This window comes from Diceros bicornis, chromosome 4 (genome assembly GCF_020826845.1).
Source record: "Diceros bicornis minor isolate mBicDic1 chromosome 4, mDicBic1.mat.cur, whole genome shotgun sequence".
Classification (NCBI taxonomy): Eukaryota; Metazoa; Chordata; class Mammalia; order Perissodactyla; family Rhinocerotidae; genus Diceros; species Diceros bicornis.
The window spans coordinates 88,388,702-88,405,864 of NC_080743.1; the positions used below are offsets into that span (position 1 = coordinate 88,388,702).

The following is a 17,163-nucleotide window of genomic DNA, read 5'->3' on the forward strand; positions in this document are numbered from 1 at the left end:
AAAAATAAATCCCATGGGTAAAATTACTTAAACACGATAGTCTCAATATTTTTCTAAGTCCACACTTTTGTTAGAAATTACCATATGAAGTTTCACCTCATTCTACTATACATGAATAAGGCTGCATACACCAATATTTGATATCAGTTTCTAGGTTAAGTGTATGTGTGTGTTTATATTTATATATACACAAACATACATACACAAATATATACACATATACTTATTTATAGGAATATATACTCCATTTATTAAGGTAATTACCTAAAAATATATTTCAATAATTTCATGGCTTTCTAGAATTTCCTGGTTTGTAGGGCACATATTTTACTCACAAATGATAACCATTTACTTCCAGACTTCTAGGGCGAAAGGTTGCTTTCAACTAGTAGAAAGCTACCACTCTGTAGACACTCTCCAGAACTCAGGTATATCACGGTTCTCTACCTCCCATCTCCCATTACCCTTCCAGCCTACTTTACCTTATCAAGTTGGGAAACTACTTCCCACAGTAAGGAATGCAAAACTGAAAGCTCTCGGCCTAGATCAATGTAGCCATCAAAGCCTGGGGTGTTTGAGATGGTGTCTGGATTAGAGATCTCCAAGAGAAAGCGCTTCATTCCACCCCATTCATGTTCTAAAAAATCATTCATGAATGCCATGTACTCCTCTTTGTTACCAAATCTGAAGTAGAGGGAGAGAAAATGAGAAAGAACATATTCAGGAAAAGAGATGTGATTATTTTGAGTTGACTTTACACAGAGCTATAAAATTTTTTTACTTTGGAGAGGTAAGTGACTAATTTGTTTATTATCTGTAAGTGATAAACGATAAAACATACTTTCTTAATATTACTTTAATACTCAAAAACTTTGAATAGCTTTATATTCTCTATAAGGTAAAGCCAAAAGTCTTTTTTCTGGTACTTAAAGCTTTCTGTAATACAGACTTTAGTTACCTACCAAATGCTCATCAGTGTAAACCTTCAACATCACTAGCTTCTTCAAAGTCTCCCAAATATATTATACTCTTTTTCTTCTCCAAGCTTTTACTCATACTATTTACTTCCACTACAGAACTTGTCTCCTCTTGCTTATCTGGTTTCTAGCTATCTTCTGGGCCTAGCTTAAGTCCACAAAACTTGTTCCAAAATAAACAAGAAATAATTTTTATCAGAATTAGCTCAAATATGGGTAAATATGCGTATTTCTGTGTTGGCACATATATATAGGGCACAGAAAGTTAATATAGTGCACTTCCAAAAAGCCACTATTTATAAAACTAGAAAACAATCTGTCTCATTTTAGTTCTAATTTTTTCCTTCTAATAGAAAGTTATTTTTAAGCTTCAATATTGAGTAAATCTGTGATCAATTCTGCCAGTGTAAATTCTTTCTCAGTTAATTCTTAAAATTGTTTTCTATAAATTATAAAAATTATAGAAACTTAAGAAAAATTTGAAAACAATGAAAAGTGGAAAGAAAAAGTGTGGGTGTACCCACTCTACCACCCAAACATATCTGCTGTTTACATTTGAGTGTATTTCTCCCCAACTGCTTTCTCCTAACTTCCTTTTGAAAAATTTTTTTTTTGTGAGGAAGATCAGCCCTGAGCTAACATCCGATGCCAATCCTCTTCTTCTTCTTTTTTGTTTTCTGAGGAAGATTGGCCCTGGGCTAACATCCGTGCCCACCTTCCTCCACTTTATATGGGACTCCAAGACAGCACGGCTTGACGAGTGGCGCGTTGGTGTGCGCCGGGGATCCGAACGTGCGAACCCAGGGCTGCCGCAGTGGAATGCACGCACTTAACCACTGCGCCACTGGGCTGGCCGCTTCCTTTTGAAATATTTTAAAGCTACAGAAAAGCTGAAAGAATATACAATGAACACCACATGCTGTTTACTGACATTAACCAACTCTTCACATTTTGCCAGGTTTGCTTTCACTCTCTCTCTCTATACATATACTTTTTTTTCTTGGCTATTTTAAAGTAAGTTGCAGACGTAACCTCTAAATACATTAGCACCTATTTCTTCGGAATAAGGAATATTTCTTACATAAACTAATGCCATTATCCCACTAAAACTTTTAAAAAACATTATTCATGGGGGCTGGCCCCGTGGCCGAGTGGTTAAAGTTCCACGCTGCGCTTTGGCAGCCCAGGTTCATGGGTTCGGATCCCAGTCGCAGACCTACTCCACTCATCAACCATGCTGTGGAGGCATCCCACATACAAATTAGAGGAAGACTGGCACAGATGTTAGCTCAAGGCGAATCTTCCTCACCCCCCAAAAAACCAAACCAAACCAAACAAAACATTACTCATAAATCTTATATATAGTTCATATTTAAATTTCACCAATCGCCCCCAAAATGATTTTTGTAGATTTTTTTTCCAATTCAGATCCAGTTAAGATTCAAACCTTGTATTTAGTCTCTTTTAATCTAGAACAGTCCCCTCCATCTTTTTCATTTTGTATGACACGGACTTTTTTGAAGAAGTCAGGCCAATTATCTTAGACAATATAATCATAGAATTTGTCTGATTGTTCTTCCCAACTTTTGTATATTTAGGTTTTTGTGTTTTCATGTTGCTGGGATATGTACCATTTGGTATCCTGTCTTTTTTTTTTGGCTAAAGGTTTTGTGGGTTTTTTTTTTTTTTTTTTTTGGTGAGGAAGATTGGCCCTGAGTTAACATCTGTGCCAATCTTCCTCTATTTTTTATATGTGGGACGCAGCCACAGCATGGCTTGATGAGTAGTATGTGGGTCTGTGCCTGGGATTCGAACTCATGAGCCCTGGGTTGTCGAAGTGGAACATGTGAACTTAACCACTAGGCCACTGGGCTGGCCCCTGGCTAAAGTTTTTAACAGCCTTTTTCATTCAATATATCTTTATCATTTTCCATATTATTGGTTCTTTGTAAACACTATTTGTAATGGCTGCAAATATTCCATTGAATGTATATATCATAGGTTACGTAATTATTCCTCTATAAAGTGAATACTTGTTTCCATTTTTTTTTGCTATTTTTAATAATACCATAAGGAAAATCTTGTAACATGAGTAATGAGGCTCTCCACCATCTAAATTTTAGGTCTCTCTTTTTTTTTTTTTTTTGCTGAGGAAGATTAGCCCTGAGCTAACATCTGTGCCAGTCTTCCTCTATTTTGTATGTGGGCTGCTGCCACAGCATGGTTGACGAGTGGTGTAGGTCTGCACCCAGGATCTGAACCTGTGAACCTGGGCTGCCGAAGCGGAGAGCACTGAACCTAAACACTAAGCTGTGGGGCTAGCCCCAGGTCTCACTTACTTTTTAAATAATGTTGTTTTTTTTTTTTTAAAGTGGTTATGGTAGCAACACCTACTTGGCAAAGTTAGCCAGGTTCTGAATGACTTTGGCAATTAGAGTCAGAGTCCGAGACGTGCGGTCATCAGGATACTCCTGCATAAGGTTGAAAAGACTGGGAGACATAATGGCTGGGCACAGAAAACGGAGAAACAATGAGGCACTGATGAGCCGCTCGCTGATGTCTTGCTTGCCGCGGTTCAGGCACTGCTGCTTCCATGATGCAAACACTTCTTTCAACTCACGAGGGAAAACACTGGGGAAGGAAAAGAGATCCAGATCTCTAAATACAAAAGTGCCATAATCCTCGAAAGCATAAGCAATCCCACTCTGACTCAACATACTCTGCTCTAGAGCTAGGCTATAAGGAGGGCCCAGTGGAGAGAGCTCTGTCTGACTGTGGCTGAGAGGTGGAGAAAAATTCACAGAAACCTGGATAGAAACTGGAAACCCAAAGCTACAAAACTCAGAGATTAGGACAAATTTAGTTTTACGAAGTGGGAAAATGGCATGAGGCTCCCCACCATAATCTCTCTAAAAACTGTTCATCAAAAATCTTCCAAAATCTCACCAGTTGCTGGGGTTGGAGCAATGATAAAAAACCATTAACACATCTGTTTAACACTAGTAAATATTTTAGAAAGCCATTAAAATACTTTTGGTGTTAAGAGGATGTGGTGTTGGGCCCGCCCTGTGGCTTAGCGGTTAAGTGAGCGCGCTCCGCTACTGGCAGCCCGGGTTCGGATCCCGGGCGTGCACCGACGCACCGCTTCTCCGGCCATGCTGAGGCCGCGTCCCACATACGGCAACTAGAAGGATGTGCAACTACGACATACAACTATCTACTGGGGCTTTGGGGGAAAAAAAGGAGGAGGATTGGCAATGGATGTTAGCTCAGAGCCAGTCTTCCTCAGCAAAAAGAGAAGGATTAGCAAGGACGTTAGCTCAGGGCTGATCTTCCTCACACACACACAAAAAAAGAGGATGTGGTGTTAATATTCTGGGGAAATAGTACATTTATATAGATAGTCAGTTCAGAGGTACTTCTGCTTATAATGGAGATTTAGATTTTAGATAGGACCGTATTAGGAAAACTTTCAATTTTCCCCTAAGCCCTTCCTTTGGTTGGGAGATAACAGTTAACACTGTGTCGACTTGTATATGGAAAAATTTAAGTTCCATACGCAGGACATGAAACACTGATACCAGCTCACCAGTAAGAGTTGATGATCTTGCAGAAAGCCAGCTCACAGCACATTTTCAGGTTGCTCTGATGGTCTATCAGTTCACTAGACGAACATTTGTTGGGATCCACTTCACAGTTCTCATCTGACTCATATAAAGCTTTGATGAACTCCCCTATTGAAGAGAGAAGTTGGCAGACAGTATAACTATAAATAATGCCTTCCTGAATAGAATAAAAGGATTTAGGATTTCTGTCCTAAAATGTATAATGAGGAATTCTTTCTGAGACCTGACATGGAGGGCACAAAAGATTGTTCACGAAGGGCTACTGCTTTGGAACCCAAGAGTCACCACTTCCCATGTATCTTGTTTATTTTCCTTATCCTGGAAGTGCAAAAATAGTAATCACTAACATTATCATCATGGTATTTATAAAAATAATAATGATACTACTGTAAACAATGATATAACTTTAAATCTTTTATCTGAAATCACCAATATATTTAATTTTGCTATAAGGCCCCTCTACCAGGATAAATAATGTTACCATTTTAGAAGAAAAAATAACCCAAGCTTGATTGACTAGCTCACCTAAGGGTTTAAGTACTAATGCTGGTGCCAGAGATTCGAGTAAGGGTCTCTAGGCTTACCTCTTGTAATGGGGATAATCGTTCAACACAGCACAAAATTGTAGCAGAACATCTCTTTATATAATCTGTATAGGTTTTTCCAAATATATTTAGCGTAGAAGCCCTGTTCACACGTCCTGTCCTCTATAGAGATATGCCCAATATTCCCTGAAAGAACAAATCCTTACCTCATCTGTTACTCCTCCACTATGCACTACACCTTGTACATGTTCTCCTCTTCCATGCTTCACACTACTTTGTGCTTATTTGTTCACATGTCTATCTCAGCTCTAGGATGAATACCCCTGGAGGTCAGGGACCAGGCTTTATTCATGTTCAAATCTCCAGCCTATCAAATAGCTCCCACAGCATTGCAGGTGCTTTATAAATATTTATCCAAGATGGTAGTGTGTATTCTTGGGTTTTTATAGGTCTTTAGAAAAGAGGCATAGATCTTTCAGAGATCCTTTCAAATCTGCTTGTATTACTCGAGGTTCAGGCTTGTTATAATACATTTCATGAAAGAGAACAATAATTTCTGCAAAATTAAGTAGAAGCAGCAATATAAAGAGCATTTTTTATTAAAATGGTTAGTACTGAGGTAAATGAAGGATTTAAAAAAATAGCTATGATAGAGGATAGGAAGCTACTATTTGGAAGAAGAATGCTTGGAGAACAGGGAACTAAGTGGTATACAGAAAAAGTAATGGCTTTGGAGCCAGACAGATCTAGGATCAAATCCTGGACCCATCACTTAACTGACTGTGGGGCCTTGAAAAGCCACTTAACTAGTCCGAGTTTCAAAATGGCGTTAATGACTCCCACCCTATAGAGCACGGTGAGAATCCGAAATAATGCATGAACAGAAAAGTGTCTGATATGGTGCCTGGCACTTAGTAGGGGCTCTATACAATAAGTAGTATTATATACAAACTATGCAATTTTAAAATAACTTTTCATAACGTGATATGACCAAAATTAGTAAAAGGCTTTTAAAAATGTTTACCAATTCTTACAAAATTTGTATTCGACATGTTCTCAATGTCTCCCATGCTATGTGCTTCCACACAATTTACCTCATTTTAAAAAGTACCTAGGGCCGGCCCCGTGGCTTAGCGGTTAAGTGCGTGCACTCCGCTGCTGGCGGCCCGGGTTCCGATCCCGGGCCCGCACCAACGCACCGCTTGTCCGGCCATGCTCAGGTGGCGTCCCACATACAGCAACTAGAAGGATGTGCAACTATGACATACAGCTATCTACTGGGGCTTTGGAGGCAAAAAAAGAAAAGGAAGAGGATTGGCAATAGATGTTAGCTCAGAGCCGGTCTTCCCCAGCAAAAAGAGGAGGATTAGCATGGATGTTAGCTCAGGGCTGATCTTCCTCACAAAAAAAAATAAATAAATAAAATAAATTAAAAAAAAAAAAAAGAAAAAGTACCTAAATTTAAAACTAAGTTATCAGTGTCAAATCCTCCATGTAAAAATTGGCCCGCCTCTAAATTTATATCATAAATATTCTGTTTAGTGAGTTCCTTAAGGTTATACCTATTCTAGGGAAACAATACTAACATTAATAAATAACTCATGAATTTTAAGAATATTTTTCTTTTATTCTCCAAGAGACAAATAAATAACTCAAGGGTCCAGACCTAAATTAACTATCTAAAGTTTTTTTTTACCTGATTAAGAGGTATTTAAGATCCTCCAAAATCGAGAAAATTATTTTCACTTATGAAACTATAATCTACATCTGATAATGTGGAAAGTACCACATTGAAAGGTGAACCTTTTATAGATTTGTACCTAGAAGCTCCTTACCTGATCAAAAATTGAGACAGATTCAATAATTCATTTACAATTGCTCTCCTGACTTTGAAAAAAATCAGAGCCAATGTTGTTTAAATGTGAGTTTGTGCCTAGAATGTTCTATGGTGTGTTTTCTATGTAAATCATTAACTCATTACTATCTAGCATCCAACATGCATGTGTAGAAATAAGTCAACAGGTATGGACATAATTATTGCTAAAAATAAATTTGCCTCTGCCACCAAGAATGGAAATTAGGCCTTTTGAGGGACTTCTTTACTATATCTCACAAACGGTATTTCCCGTGCATCACAGGACATCAACATGCAATCTGATTTCAATGAGAAAGGTAAAAGGGGTTAACAGATAGAGGATTTAACTTTAAGTCTAACTGAGGCAGAGTCTGTGCAGTAAATAGTAATGCTTTTCATCAAGATAAATGAAGACTGGCTAAAAAGCAGATAGATGTTGTATATGACTGGCAACTTTAAACTCAATTTTCTGAGAATTCTTCAGGTAGTCTGGAAATAGCATCTATTTTTTTGCCCAAAGTGTATGAAATATAACAAAACTTTAATTATTCAGAGTGCTCAACAGTACTTATTAATTTTTTTTTTTTTGTGAGGAATATCAGCCCTGAGCTAACATCCAATGCCAATCCTCCTCTTTTTTGCTGAGGAAGATTGGCCCTGGGCTAACGTCTGTGCCTATCTTCCTCTACTTTATATGGGACGCCTCCACAGCATGGGTTGACAAGTGGTGCATCAGTGCGCGCCTGGGATCCGAACCTGCGAACCCCGGGCTGCCAAAGCAGAGTGCGCTCACTTAACCGCTGCGCCACCAGGCCGGCCCCTAATTTAATTTTTTTGGTTTACTGAGACTTCACTGTAAAGGCCTTTTTATTTAATACTTATTATGAAATTTTCCACAATTGTATTATGAGAGGCTCCTGTCATAACAAGTACAGTATCATATGATGAAAATAACTGAATCTTTCTCAGGTAACTGAAAATTTTGCAGTTCTTCAAGGTTACTATTTGAAAAATCACTTATTACTATCTTGAACCATATAAAATAAGTCTAAATTTACACTGGTGCCAAGATACATTCTGTAAGTTGTTTTGTTTTTTGTGTGTGTGTGAGGAAGATCAGCCCTGAGCTAACATCCATGCCAATCCTTCTCTTTTTGCTGAGGAATACTGGCCCTGAGCTAACACCTGTACCCATCTTCCTCTGCTTTATATGGGACGCTGCCACAGCATGGCCTGACAAGTGGTGCGTTGGTGGGCGCCCGGGATCCGAACCCGGGCCACTAGCAGCGGAGCGCGTGCACTTAACCGCTACACCAGTGGCCCGGCCCAGTAAGCTGTTTCCAAAATAGAATTTCTGTCATAAAAGTAAAATATGGGAGAAAAACATCAGCCATTGAGAGTCTAAAATGTTAACGCTAACTAGAAATACGAGGAGTTAAATGGGAAGAACACAGGAGAATCTCTGTCCTGAAGAAGGTTACCAATTAATTTTATTTATGCTCTTGGAAGCAGCAGCCATTTTCACCACTGTGGCCCTTGCTCCTGGGTTACAAATATGATAATAGAGATCTTTATGGGGTGACTTGAATTTCTTCCCATGCTCACTGAATTAATTTTCATGTCTTGTTGAGCCAATAAGCTAATTATTAACTGTCCTATCAAAGGACCCGTATCTACTTTTTACTTCGGAAATTATTTAGGAATCCTGTTTAGCACATTGAAGGTAGAATACGAATATTTGATTTTTAAGAAGTAGATGGTCAACAAATATTTACCCTTATGTCCACAGAATGGAGAATACTGTTTGAAATGCTTCATCATTGCCTTTTATAAGGCAATACAAATCATTAAAGCAAACCATGAGATATATAATGTATGATATGACTGTAATAAGTTCTTTATGTAAGACCACGAACCTCTCTGTACCTTTCCTAACGTCAATGAAAATGCATTTTAATTATTCTCACAAATTTCCATTAGATCTTAAACTAAAGCACATGACTGAGAGAAAAGAAAAGAATATGAAGATAGGAAGCAGGAAGAGAAAAAAATCTACTTCTGCAGAGTACAAACTAATCGCCACTACAGTGAGTCTACTTCACATAAACACAGTGGTCCTATTTCTTGAGCAGTCATTCACTTTTTGCCCTGTACAACCTGGCTCCTGTCCTCCTCACAGCAGTCCCAGCCATCACTAGTGACCTTTTAGTTGCTAAATGCAATAGCCATTTTTTCTTTTTACCTTCACCTTCCTCAATCTCTGACTCTATTGATACTTTCTTCCCTCTTGGTCTCTAGGACTCAGTATTTTCCTGATTTTCTTTCTTTTTTTGCATGCTGGTACACATTTTCTCTCTCTCTGATCACCTCTTCTTCCTTTTACACCATAAACCCAGAGACATTGTAAGATCTGTCTTTGGCCCTGTTCTCTTCCTCCTCTGGTAATCTTGTAGCTTCATTTATCCCCTTTCCAAGAGCTAGCTAGACAGATGTCTTGGGATTTCCTACTGCGAATCCCTGGGACTTCCTACTAGAACTTCAAATTGAATACATGTGAAGTGGAAATATCATTTCCCATCTTTCAAGCCTACTACTTCTATGTTCCCTATTTCTAAGAATCTCATCATCCTTCTAGTCACTCACAAAGGCCCCAAATTTCTCCCCACCCGCCACCAGATTCCTATAATTCCTATAAACTAAGTCCTAACAGTTCAATTTCTTTAATATTTCTCCACCTAAAAGATCCACCTTTTCTCTTACTCTTGGTGATTACCTCATTCGGAGTCTCGTTATTTCTTGCCTTCCTTATCACAACACCTTCTTAACTGGTCTCTGCTTTCAGTTGCTTTCTTCACCAACCCATTTTAACCATTCTGTTAAACTGATTCTATTGAATAAACACGTTGCTCAAAACTTTCAGTGGCTTGCCAATGATTACTATAAAATCTAAACTCCTCATTCAGGCATTCAAGGCTCTCAACAAATTGGTTCTAATTGTTTTTCTAATTTTTGTTCTTGTTGACTTGCCTTTTTCACTTCATTTTTCAGTTAACTGGTTTTACTCCATACATATCCTGTTCTCTCTGCCTTTTTTTTCATGTTGTTCTTTCCCCTGCACTAATCCCTACTACCTCCCTGTCCAATCTGTTTTTATATAACCTTTCTATGCTTCAAGCTACACACACACCAAAATGTATTTCACACAGGAAATTTTATAATTCTATCAGCTAGAATCAATTTCTTTAATTCTTTGAAAAACAACAGGATTTCTCTCCTTTTTGGTTATAGGGATATTCTTATCTTTCTTATCTCCCTATATTGTAAGCTCCTTGAGGGCAAAAGTCTATCCATTCATTCGACATATCTTACTGTTTACTCTTGATAGTCACATGTGACTGTTGAGCACTTGAAATGTGGCTAGTCCAAAGTGAAATGTGTAATAAATGTAAAATACACACTGAATTTCAAAGAGTTAGTATGAAAAGTAAAATACTTCATTAATAATTTTTATACTGATAACCTGTTAAACAATATTTGGATATATTGGGTTAAACAAAATGTTATTAAAATTAACTTTATCTGTTTCTCTTTACCCTCTTTGTACTGTGACTACTAGAAAATTTAAGTTACTCTCATGTGACTCACATTATGTTTCTATATGATATTGCTGCTCTCCATTCTGTGTGAAGTATTGGGGATATGGAGATAAAAGAAATGACCATGTTTTTCAAGGAACTCCCATCTGCTTTATCGTTATGTACATCAAAGTGCCCAGCACAGTGCCTTACTCTAGTGGTTAACGCCTGAATTTCATGACCAAATCTGGAACTGCAAGTGAATGGCCTAGTCACCAAGAACTACTGACCGGACAAAAATTAGTTATTGTTAAAAATTCTGGAGGTCTTAAAGGCAGAAACTGGGAGTTGTGGGAATTGGCAATTGCCTTCATTTTTGATGCATGACAGCAAATTTTAACACTTTCAAGACATAGGTAATATATTTATATCATGATATAAATAACCAGCACCTTGGGGGAAACAGGTCACCTCAGCTCTAGTAGTGATACCCACTAATATTGTTGGGTATCTCCGAGTCAGGAACTTGAGGGCCTGGGGGTGTGCTGGGCTTTCTCTTGCTGTACATACTGTAGTAAACTAATCTGTTGTTCCTCCACTGGTGAGTACTGCAGAGACTTCTTACAGCTGAAACTCAAATTTTAACACTCTAGTCAGCTACAACTGCATAACATGGAGAATTCGAGCTCAGTTTGTCTCAGGAGGGTGAAATAACTTAAAATCAAAAGGGAAAGAAAAGAAAACAGATGTTTTTCTTCTCCATACCCAATGCATCATGAAGATACTGTTGTCCCACCAACTTGAGGTATTCTTCAATGGATTTGGTGGCAATGGTGTTCTCTCTGAAGATCAAGACATCATGTTCTCCACAACGATCCACCTCAGACATCACCAAGTCGGTCAGAAAATCCTGGTAGAATAATGTTCAATCAGGCAGAAAGCAACTGAATAGATAACATACATTAGAAGAGACTGATGAAACATCAGACATCCTGGGAATGCTGCTTTAAAACTAAAGCTACCAGATTCATTCGAAAGAAAAAAGTCAGTCATGATAAAATCTTAGGTGTCACCAGCCCTAAGTTTAAAATTCCTTCAAGGTTTTCCATCGCACTTTTGATAAAGACCATAATTATTATTATTATTTTTTTTTGAGGAAGATTGGCCCTGTGCTAACATCTGTTGCCAATCTTCCTCTTTTTTCCTTTTTCTCCCCAAAGCCCCAGTATATAGTTGTGTATCATAGTTGTAGAGTTACAGCTCTTCTATATGGGACGCCGCCTCAGCACAGCTTGATGAGCAGTGAGTAGGTCTGTGTCCGGGATCTGAACCAGGGAACCCCGGGCTGCTGAAGCGGAACTCACAAACTTAACTGCTAGGCCACCGGGCTAGCCCCCAAGGACCATAATTCTGAATGCAGTCTACAAGTCTCTACATTTTCTGGTTTCTGTCTCCTTCCCAGCCTCATCTTGTACCATTCTCACTGCATTCTGCTCCAGCTTCAAGGGCCTACTTTTTAGGTCCTTGAATACATCAAATCCTTTCTAACACACGATATTGTCTGTTCACCACAAAGCTTTTTGCAAATGCTGTTCTCGGTTCTGCCCTGGCTCCCATCCTTGCTCCCAACCCCCAGTGTCATGGAGTTAAATCCTCGGATCCTTTGGATCTTAGTTTGCAGATTATTTCCTCAGTGAAGCCTCCTCTGATCAGCATCGCCCCTGAACCCCATTAGTCAGGTCCCCTTAATCCACACTGTCACAGCATCATTTATCTTTTTTTTCCTCTGCACTTTTCACTGTAATCACACATTTATTTCTGTAATTACTTGATTAATATCTGTTTTCCCCAGAAGACTGTAAGCCCCATTAGGCCAAAGACAGTGTCTATTTTTATTCACCTCTACATTCTTAGCACTTAACAGTTTCTGGCACATATTAAGTGTTCAATATATAATAGCTACAAATCGGTTCACAGTATCAACGTGGAATTTCTTTCTTTTTTTTTTTTGTGAGGAAGATCAGCCCTGAGCTAACATCCATGCCAATCCTCCTCTTTTTGCTGAGGAAGACTGGCCCTGGGCTAACATCTGTGCCCATCTTCCTCCACTTTATATGGGACGCCGCCACAGCATGGCCCGACAAGTGGTGCCTCGGTGCGCACCCGGGATCCAAACTTGGGCCGCCAGCAGCGGAGTGCATGCACTTAACCGCTATGCCATGGGGCCGGTCCCAGGAATTTCTTGAACCCAACACTTGAACTTATCTTCTAGGCTGACTCTCTTTTTCTCTCCATCTATCCATTCGTTTACCCATCCATCCAGAAGAAAGGCATAAGGAGAAATAAAGCCCTTAAGAAATAGCTGCTTCATTTCTCAACAGTCTTAAAGAACTTGATATAAAAATCAATGTTCATTGTTGTTCAGTTTGAAATGAGATAACATCATATATTATTAATGTTATATATTCATTGGATATTTCAAAGTCTCCAAAACCAAAAACAGGGACTACGCTGATTTATTTTTCTTTAAAATAAAGCATTTTAAACATTAATGGGATTTACTCTGGGGAAGCTCAACAGTGTAAAAGAGTCGTAGACCTAGGAATCACTATTAAAACTCTTATGCCAAGGGACCGAAGGAGACTTTGGGGGATGATGGCAAAATTCTGTATCTTATTTGTTGTAGTTTCCATGGGTGCATAATCTGTCAAAACTCATTGAATTTTATACTTTAAATGGGTATAGTTTATTGAATGAAAATTGTACCTCAATAAAGTTGTTAAAAAAAGCCTACATAAATCCTTGAACCTTGAGCAACTGAAGAGCAGAAAGAACATATCCATACAATTTCAAAGATGAGACTTAAAATTCCAATGACACCTCACTTCAAACTTGTAGGCTTTTTTTTTCTTGGTGAGGAAGATTGGCCCTGAGCTAACATCTGTTGCCAATCTTCTTCTTTTCACTGAGGAAGATTGGCTCTGAGCTAACATCTGTGCCCATCTTCCTCTATTTTGTATGTGGGATGCTGCCACAGCATGGCTTGATGAGCGATGCCTCGGTCTGCAGCCAGGATTCGAACCAGCAAACCCTGGGCTGCCAAAGGGGAGTGCACGAACCTAACCACCATGCCACCAGGCCGGCCCCCAAACTTGTAGGCTTTTGTAACACCAGAGAGCTCAAAATTATTATCAGTAAATTCAACCACAAGAAAGCTAATCAACAGGAAGGTAGTTAGACAAGGAACTAACTACTGAATATGCTGATATATTCTGATTTGTATCAAGAAATCTTAAAAACATTTATCTTTATTGTTTAGTTCTAAACAAATTATTCTAGCTGTGAACTCCTCTAGATCTAAAATACAATTTTATCACAACTAATTTGCATATAATATAATGGAGACTCAGCCTAGTTAAGTGAATATACCTCATAAGTCAGGCTGATCAAAGACTCTATCAATTGATTGGCGTTCTTCAAACAATTAGCATATTTCTCTTTTTCCATCTTCCTGAATTTTTACTTATATCCAGGATGAAATGAGACAAGGCTATCATGAAACAGCTTATATAACATCCCTTGCTATTTTATTTCCAAATTTAGATTTTAATCCTATGAAGATTCTTGATAATGCCCAGCATGCTTCTGGAATACCTCCTTCTGTGACTAGGGGATATAGTCATCAATTAATCTTAACTTAAACAAAATATAGCAAGGAATAAACCATCATACAACACACTCTAGAACTAAAGATAAATAATCTTAAATGCATTGTGGGATTATCATGCCAATCCTACATTTCTTTTGTCAGACAATAAAGAGCTAGTTGAGGTACCTATGTTTCATACAAATGGAACGTAAATAAATATTTGTTGGTTTCCCCAGCTTACTTTTTTAGTTTTATAATCCCCATCTTTTCTAGATCGAAGAACTGCTAATAGGTTTCCTTCTTCATTCTTTTTTTTTTCACCAATAGCAAAGTATATTTCTCTAATTTGGCTCTTTACAGGAAACATATGTTTGTTTCTTCACAAAAGGTAGGGAAGAGATTTGGGGTAATATAATCTCCTTTTCCTCTTACCTTGGCTCTGCCAGTACTTTGAAGAATGTGCACTAAGGCACAGGCCAACTCTTCCTTATTTCTCACACTAATTACCGGTTCAAGGACAGAACACAGCATGGTATAGTTGCTGGTGACAAATTCTGCAAATTCTTTGTATTGTTCCATAGGCAGAATGGTGATAGTCTGGAAACGTGATTTAATCCGAATAGAAGGTCCTCCTGTCTTTCCTTTGTTGGGTGTAGGTGTACTCACTGGATACCACTTTTCTACAAATTGGCGACCAGTCACACTGGCAGTGGGGATGTTGACTAGCCCTACATAATTATTCTTGTCTTTTTTTTTCTTTTTTTCCACATCTTTATAAATGTGAACTGTGATGCTATGAAGAGGTGGAAGGCTGTAGAATTCAAAATGTTCACCCCAGAAAATATTGTCTGCTTTGGTCTTGCTGGTTGTACGAGCAAAGAGGATATCATCAAGGCACAGTTCACAGAAATATTTCTTTTTAGGGGCAAGGTCCTTGGCTTCAATGATCCATAAACGAAGAACATTTTCAGCTCGTCTGCAATTGTCCTATAAGGAAGCAACAAAGTTGAGTTTGAGAGCTGAAATCTCAGACAGACAACATTTTCCTCTTAAAGTAGGTGATGCTGACTATGTACTTTATTAAGAGTAGTCAATAAATAATAAAAGGGATTCCTATGTCATTGTTCACAATAGCAAGCTCTAAACAAGAATGTGTCAGAATCTTAGAAAGTCACATACATTCTATTTTACTTGGATTAAAAAAATATCCTGTAATGTAAGTTCTCATAAAGCCAGCCTAGTGGTAACTGGACTAGTTGCTGCAAATAAAATAGAGGTTAAGTAGTTAAGAAACTTGTGTTCTAGTCCCATCTCTATCATGCGCTAGCTTCTGACTTGGGCAAGTCACTTAACTTCTGAGTCTTCTTATGCACACTAGTAAAATCATTATAATATCTGCAATAAGATTATTTTGAGCATACAATAGCATAATGTAAAGGCGTTTTAAAAACTATAAAAATTAAGGTATTATTACTGCATTTATCTTCTATCAACTATTGCTTACAGAATTATACATTTTTTAGACACTCAAAGCCACTATTACCTTATTTGGTTGAACTGTCCTGCGAAGGTTTTCCATCCACTTATCTCTCTCTGAAGCGGAGTTGCAGCTGAAGCATTTACTGCCACTTAAGTAGGTAACCTTCAACACAAAGATTAGAGATAAGGAAAGGGAAACATAGGGTTTGGGGGCTCTATCTTCCTAGTTGTATCATCTAAGTGTTAGGGATATGCCATGAACCCAAGTCATACTACATGAAACCAAAATGATAATTGCTAGTTTTGTGATATCTATAGCTACATCTACATCAGCTTTTTGCTTTGTTATCTAGGTAATATGCACACTCATCTCCAGGTATGAGAAGAAAGACCATTGAGAATTCAGCTCAGGAAGCTAAAATTGGCCTAAGGTTAAAAAACATCAAAAGTAAAAATCTTTCAGGCTACATCTTAAACTACCTGTAAATGAATATGCTCAATTCTGAGTGAGTTAATAAAAAATAACCAAAAGCGAGGGCCGGCCCGGCGGCGCAAGCGGTTAGGTGCGTGCGCTCCGCTGTGGCAGCCCAGGGTTCGCCGGTTCAGATCCCGGGCATGCACCGACACACCGCTTGTCGGGCCATGCTGTGGTGGCGTCCCATATAGAGTGGAGGAAGATGGGCACAGATGTTAGCCCAGGGCCAGTCTTCCTCAGCAAAAGAGAGGAGGATTGGCAGATGTTAGCTCAGAGCAGATCTTCCTCACACACAAAAAATAAAAAAAAATAACCAAAAGGGGCTGGCCCGGTGGCATAGCAGTTAAGTCTGTGCACTCCACTTCAGGGGCCTGGAGTTCGCCAGTTCACATCCTGGGCACGGACTTATGCACAAGCCATGCTGAGGCGGCATCCCACACAGAGCACCTAGAAGGATGTACAACTATGACATATGACTCTCTACTGGGGCTTGGTGGGGTGGGGTGGGGTGGGGTGGGGTGGGGGGGCAAAGGAAAAAAATAACTAAAAAGGGAAGCAAGTCTCTAAAACAGCTTAACAAACTTCTCAGGATTGCCTTCACTTACAATATTATAGAAGGCTACTAAAAGAAATTGAAAAAAGTTACGTGTATTGAATTACTGTCTTGGGAACCCATTTCTCCTCCACTAGGCAACCAGTCATTTGATTTCCAGTCATTTATTAAGTTAGCCTGACCATTACTATCACTGTCCTTTGAAAATGAAACATGTTGTGTATATGCCTAGTACCTAACACCGGGCTTGGTATACAACCTGCTGAACTGAGTTCCACAAATATGGGAACGTTCAAGTGACTTTTACAAAATAGGACACCAATAAATGACCTGTCTAAATTGCTGAAGTGTGCTCACATATTAACTCAATCTCAGACTGTAACTCAATGAATCAGATCAGATTATATGGTAGCTACAAGCCACATGTAG

General features: G+C 38.7%; 1 protein-coding gene across 7 annotated transcripts in view; it reads right to left on the minus strand.

The window, feature by feature from the left end:
- RASAL2 (RAS protein activator like 2) overlaps window positions 1-17,163 on the minus strand; it is a 391,607-nt gene that overhangs the window by 25,327 nt on the left and 349,117 nt on the right. For all 7 annotated transcript variants that reach the window (XM_058539992.1, XM_058539991.1, XM_058539990.1 and 4 more), the window contains 6 exons: window positions 15,771-15,869; window positions 14,660-15,214; window positions 11,344-11,488; window positions 4,567-4,711; window positions 3,372-3,608; window positions 483-684 (listed from right to left, as the gene is read on the minus strand). In XM_058539992.1, the coding sequence (XP_058395975.1) occupies window positions 483-684; window positions 3,372-3,608; window positions 4,567-4,711; window positions 11,344-11,488; window positions 14,660-15,214; window positions 15,771-15,869 (1,383 nt within the window). The remainder of the gene's footprint in view (window positions 1-482; window positions 685-3,371; window positions 3,609-4,566; window positions 4,712-11,343; window positions 11,489-14,659; window positions 15,215-15,770; window positions 15,870-17,163) is intronic.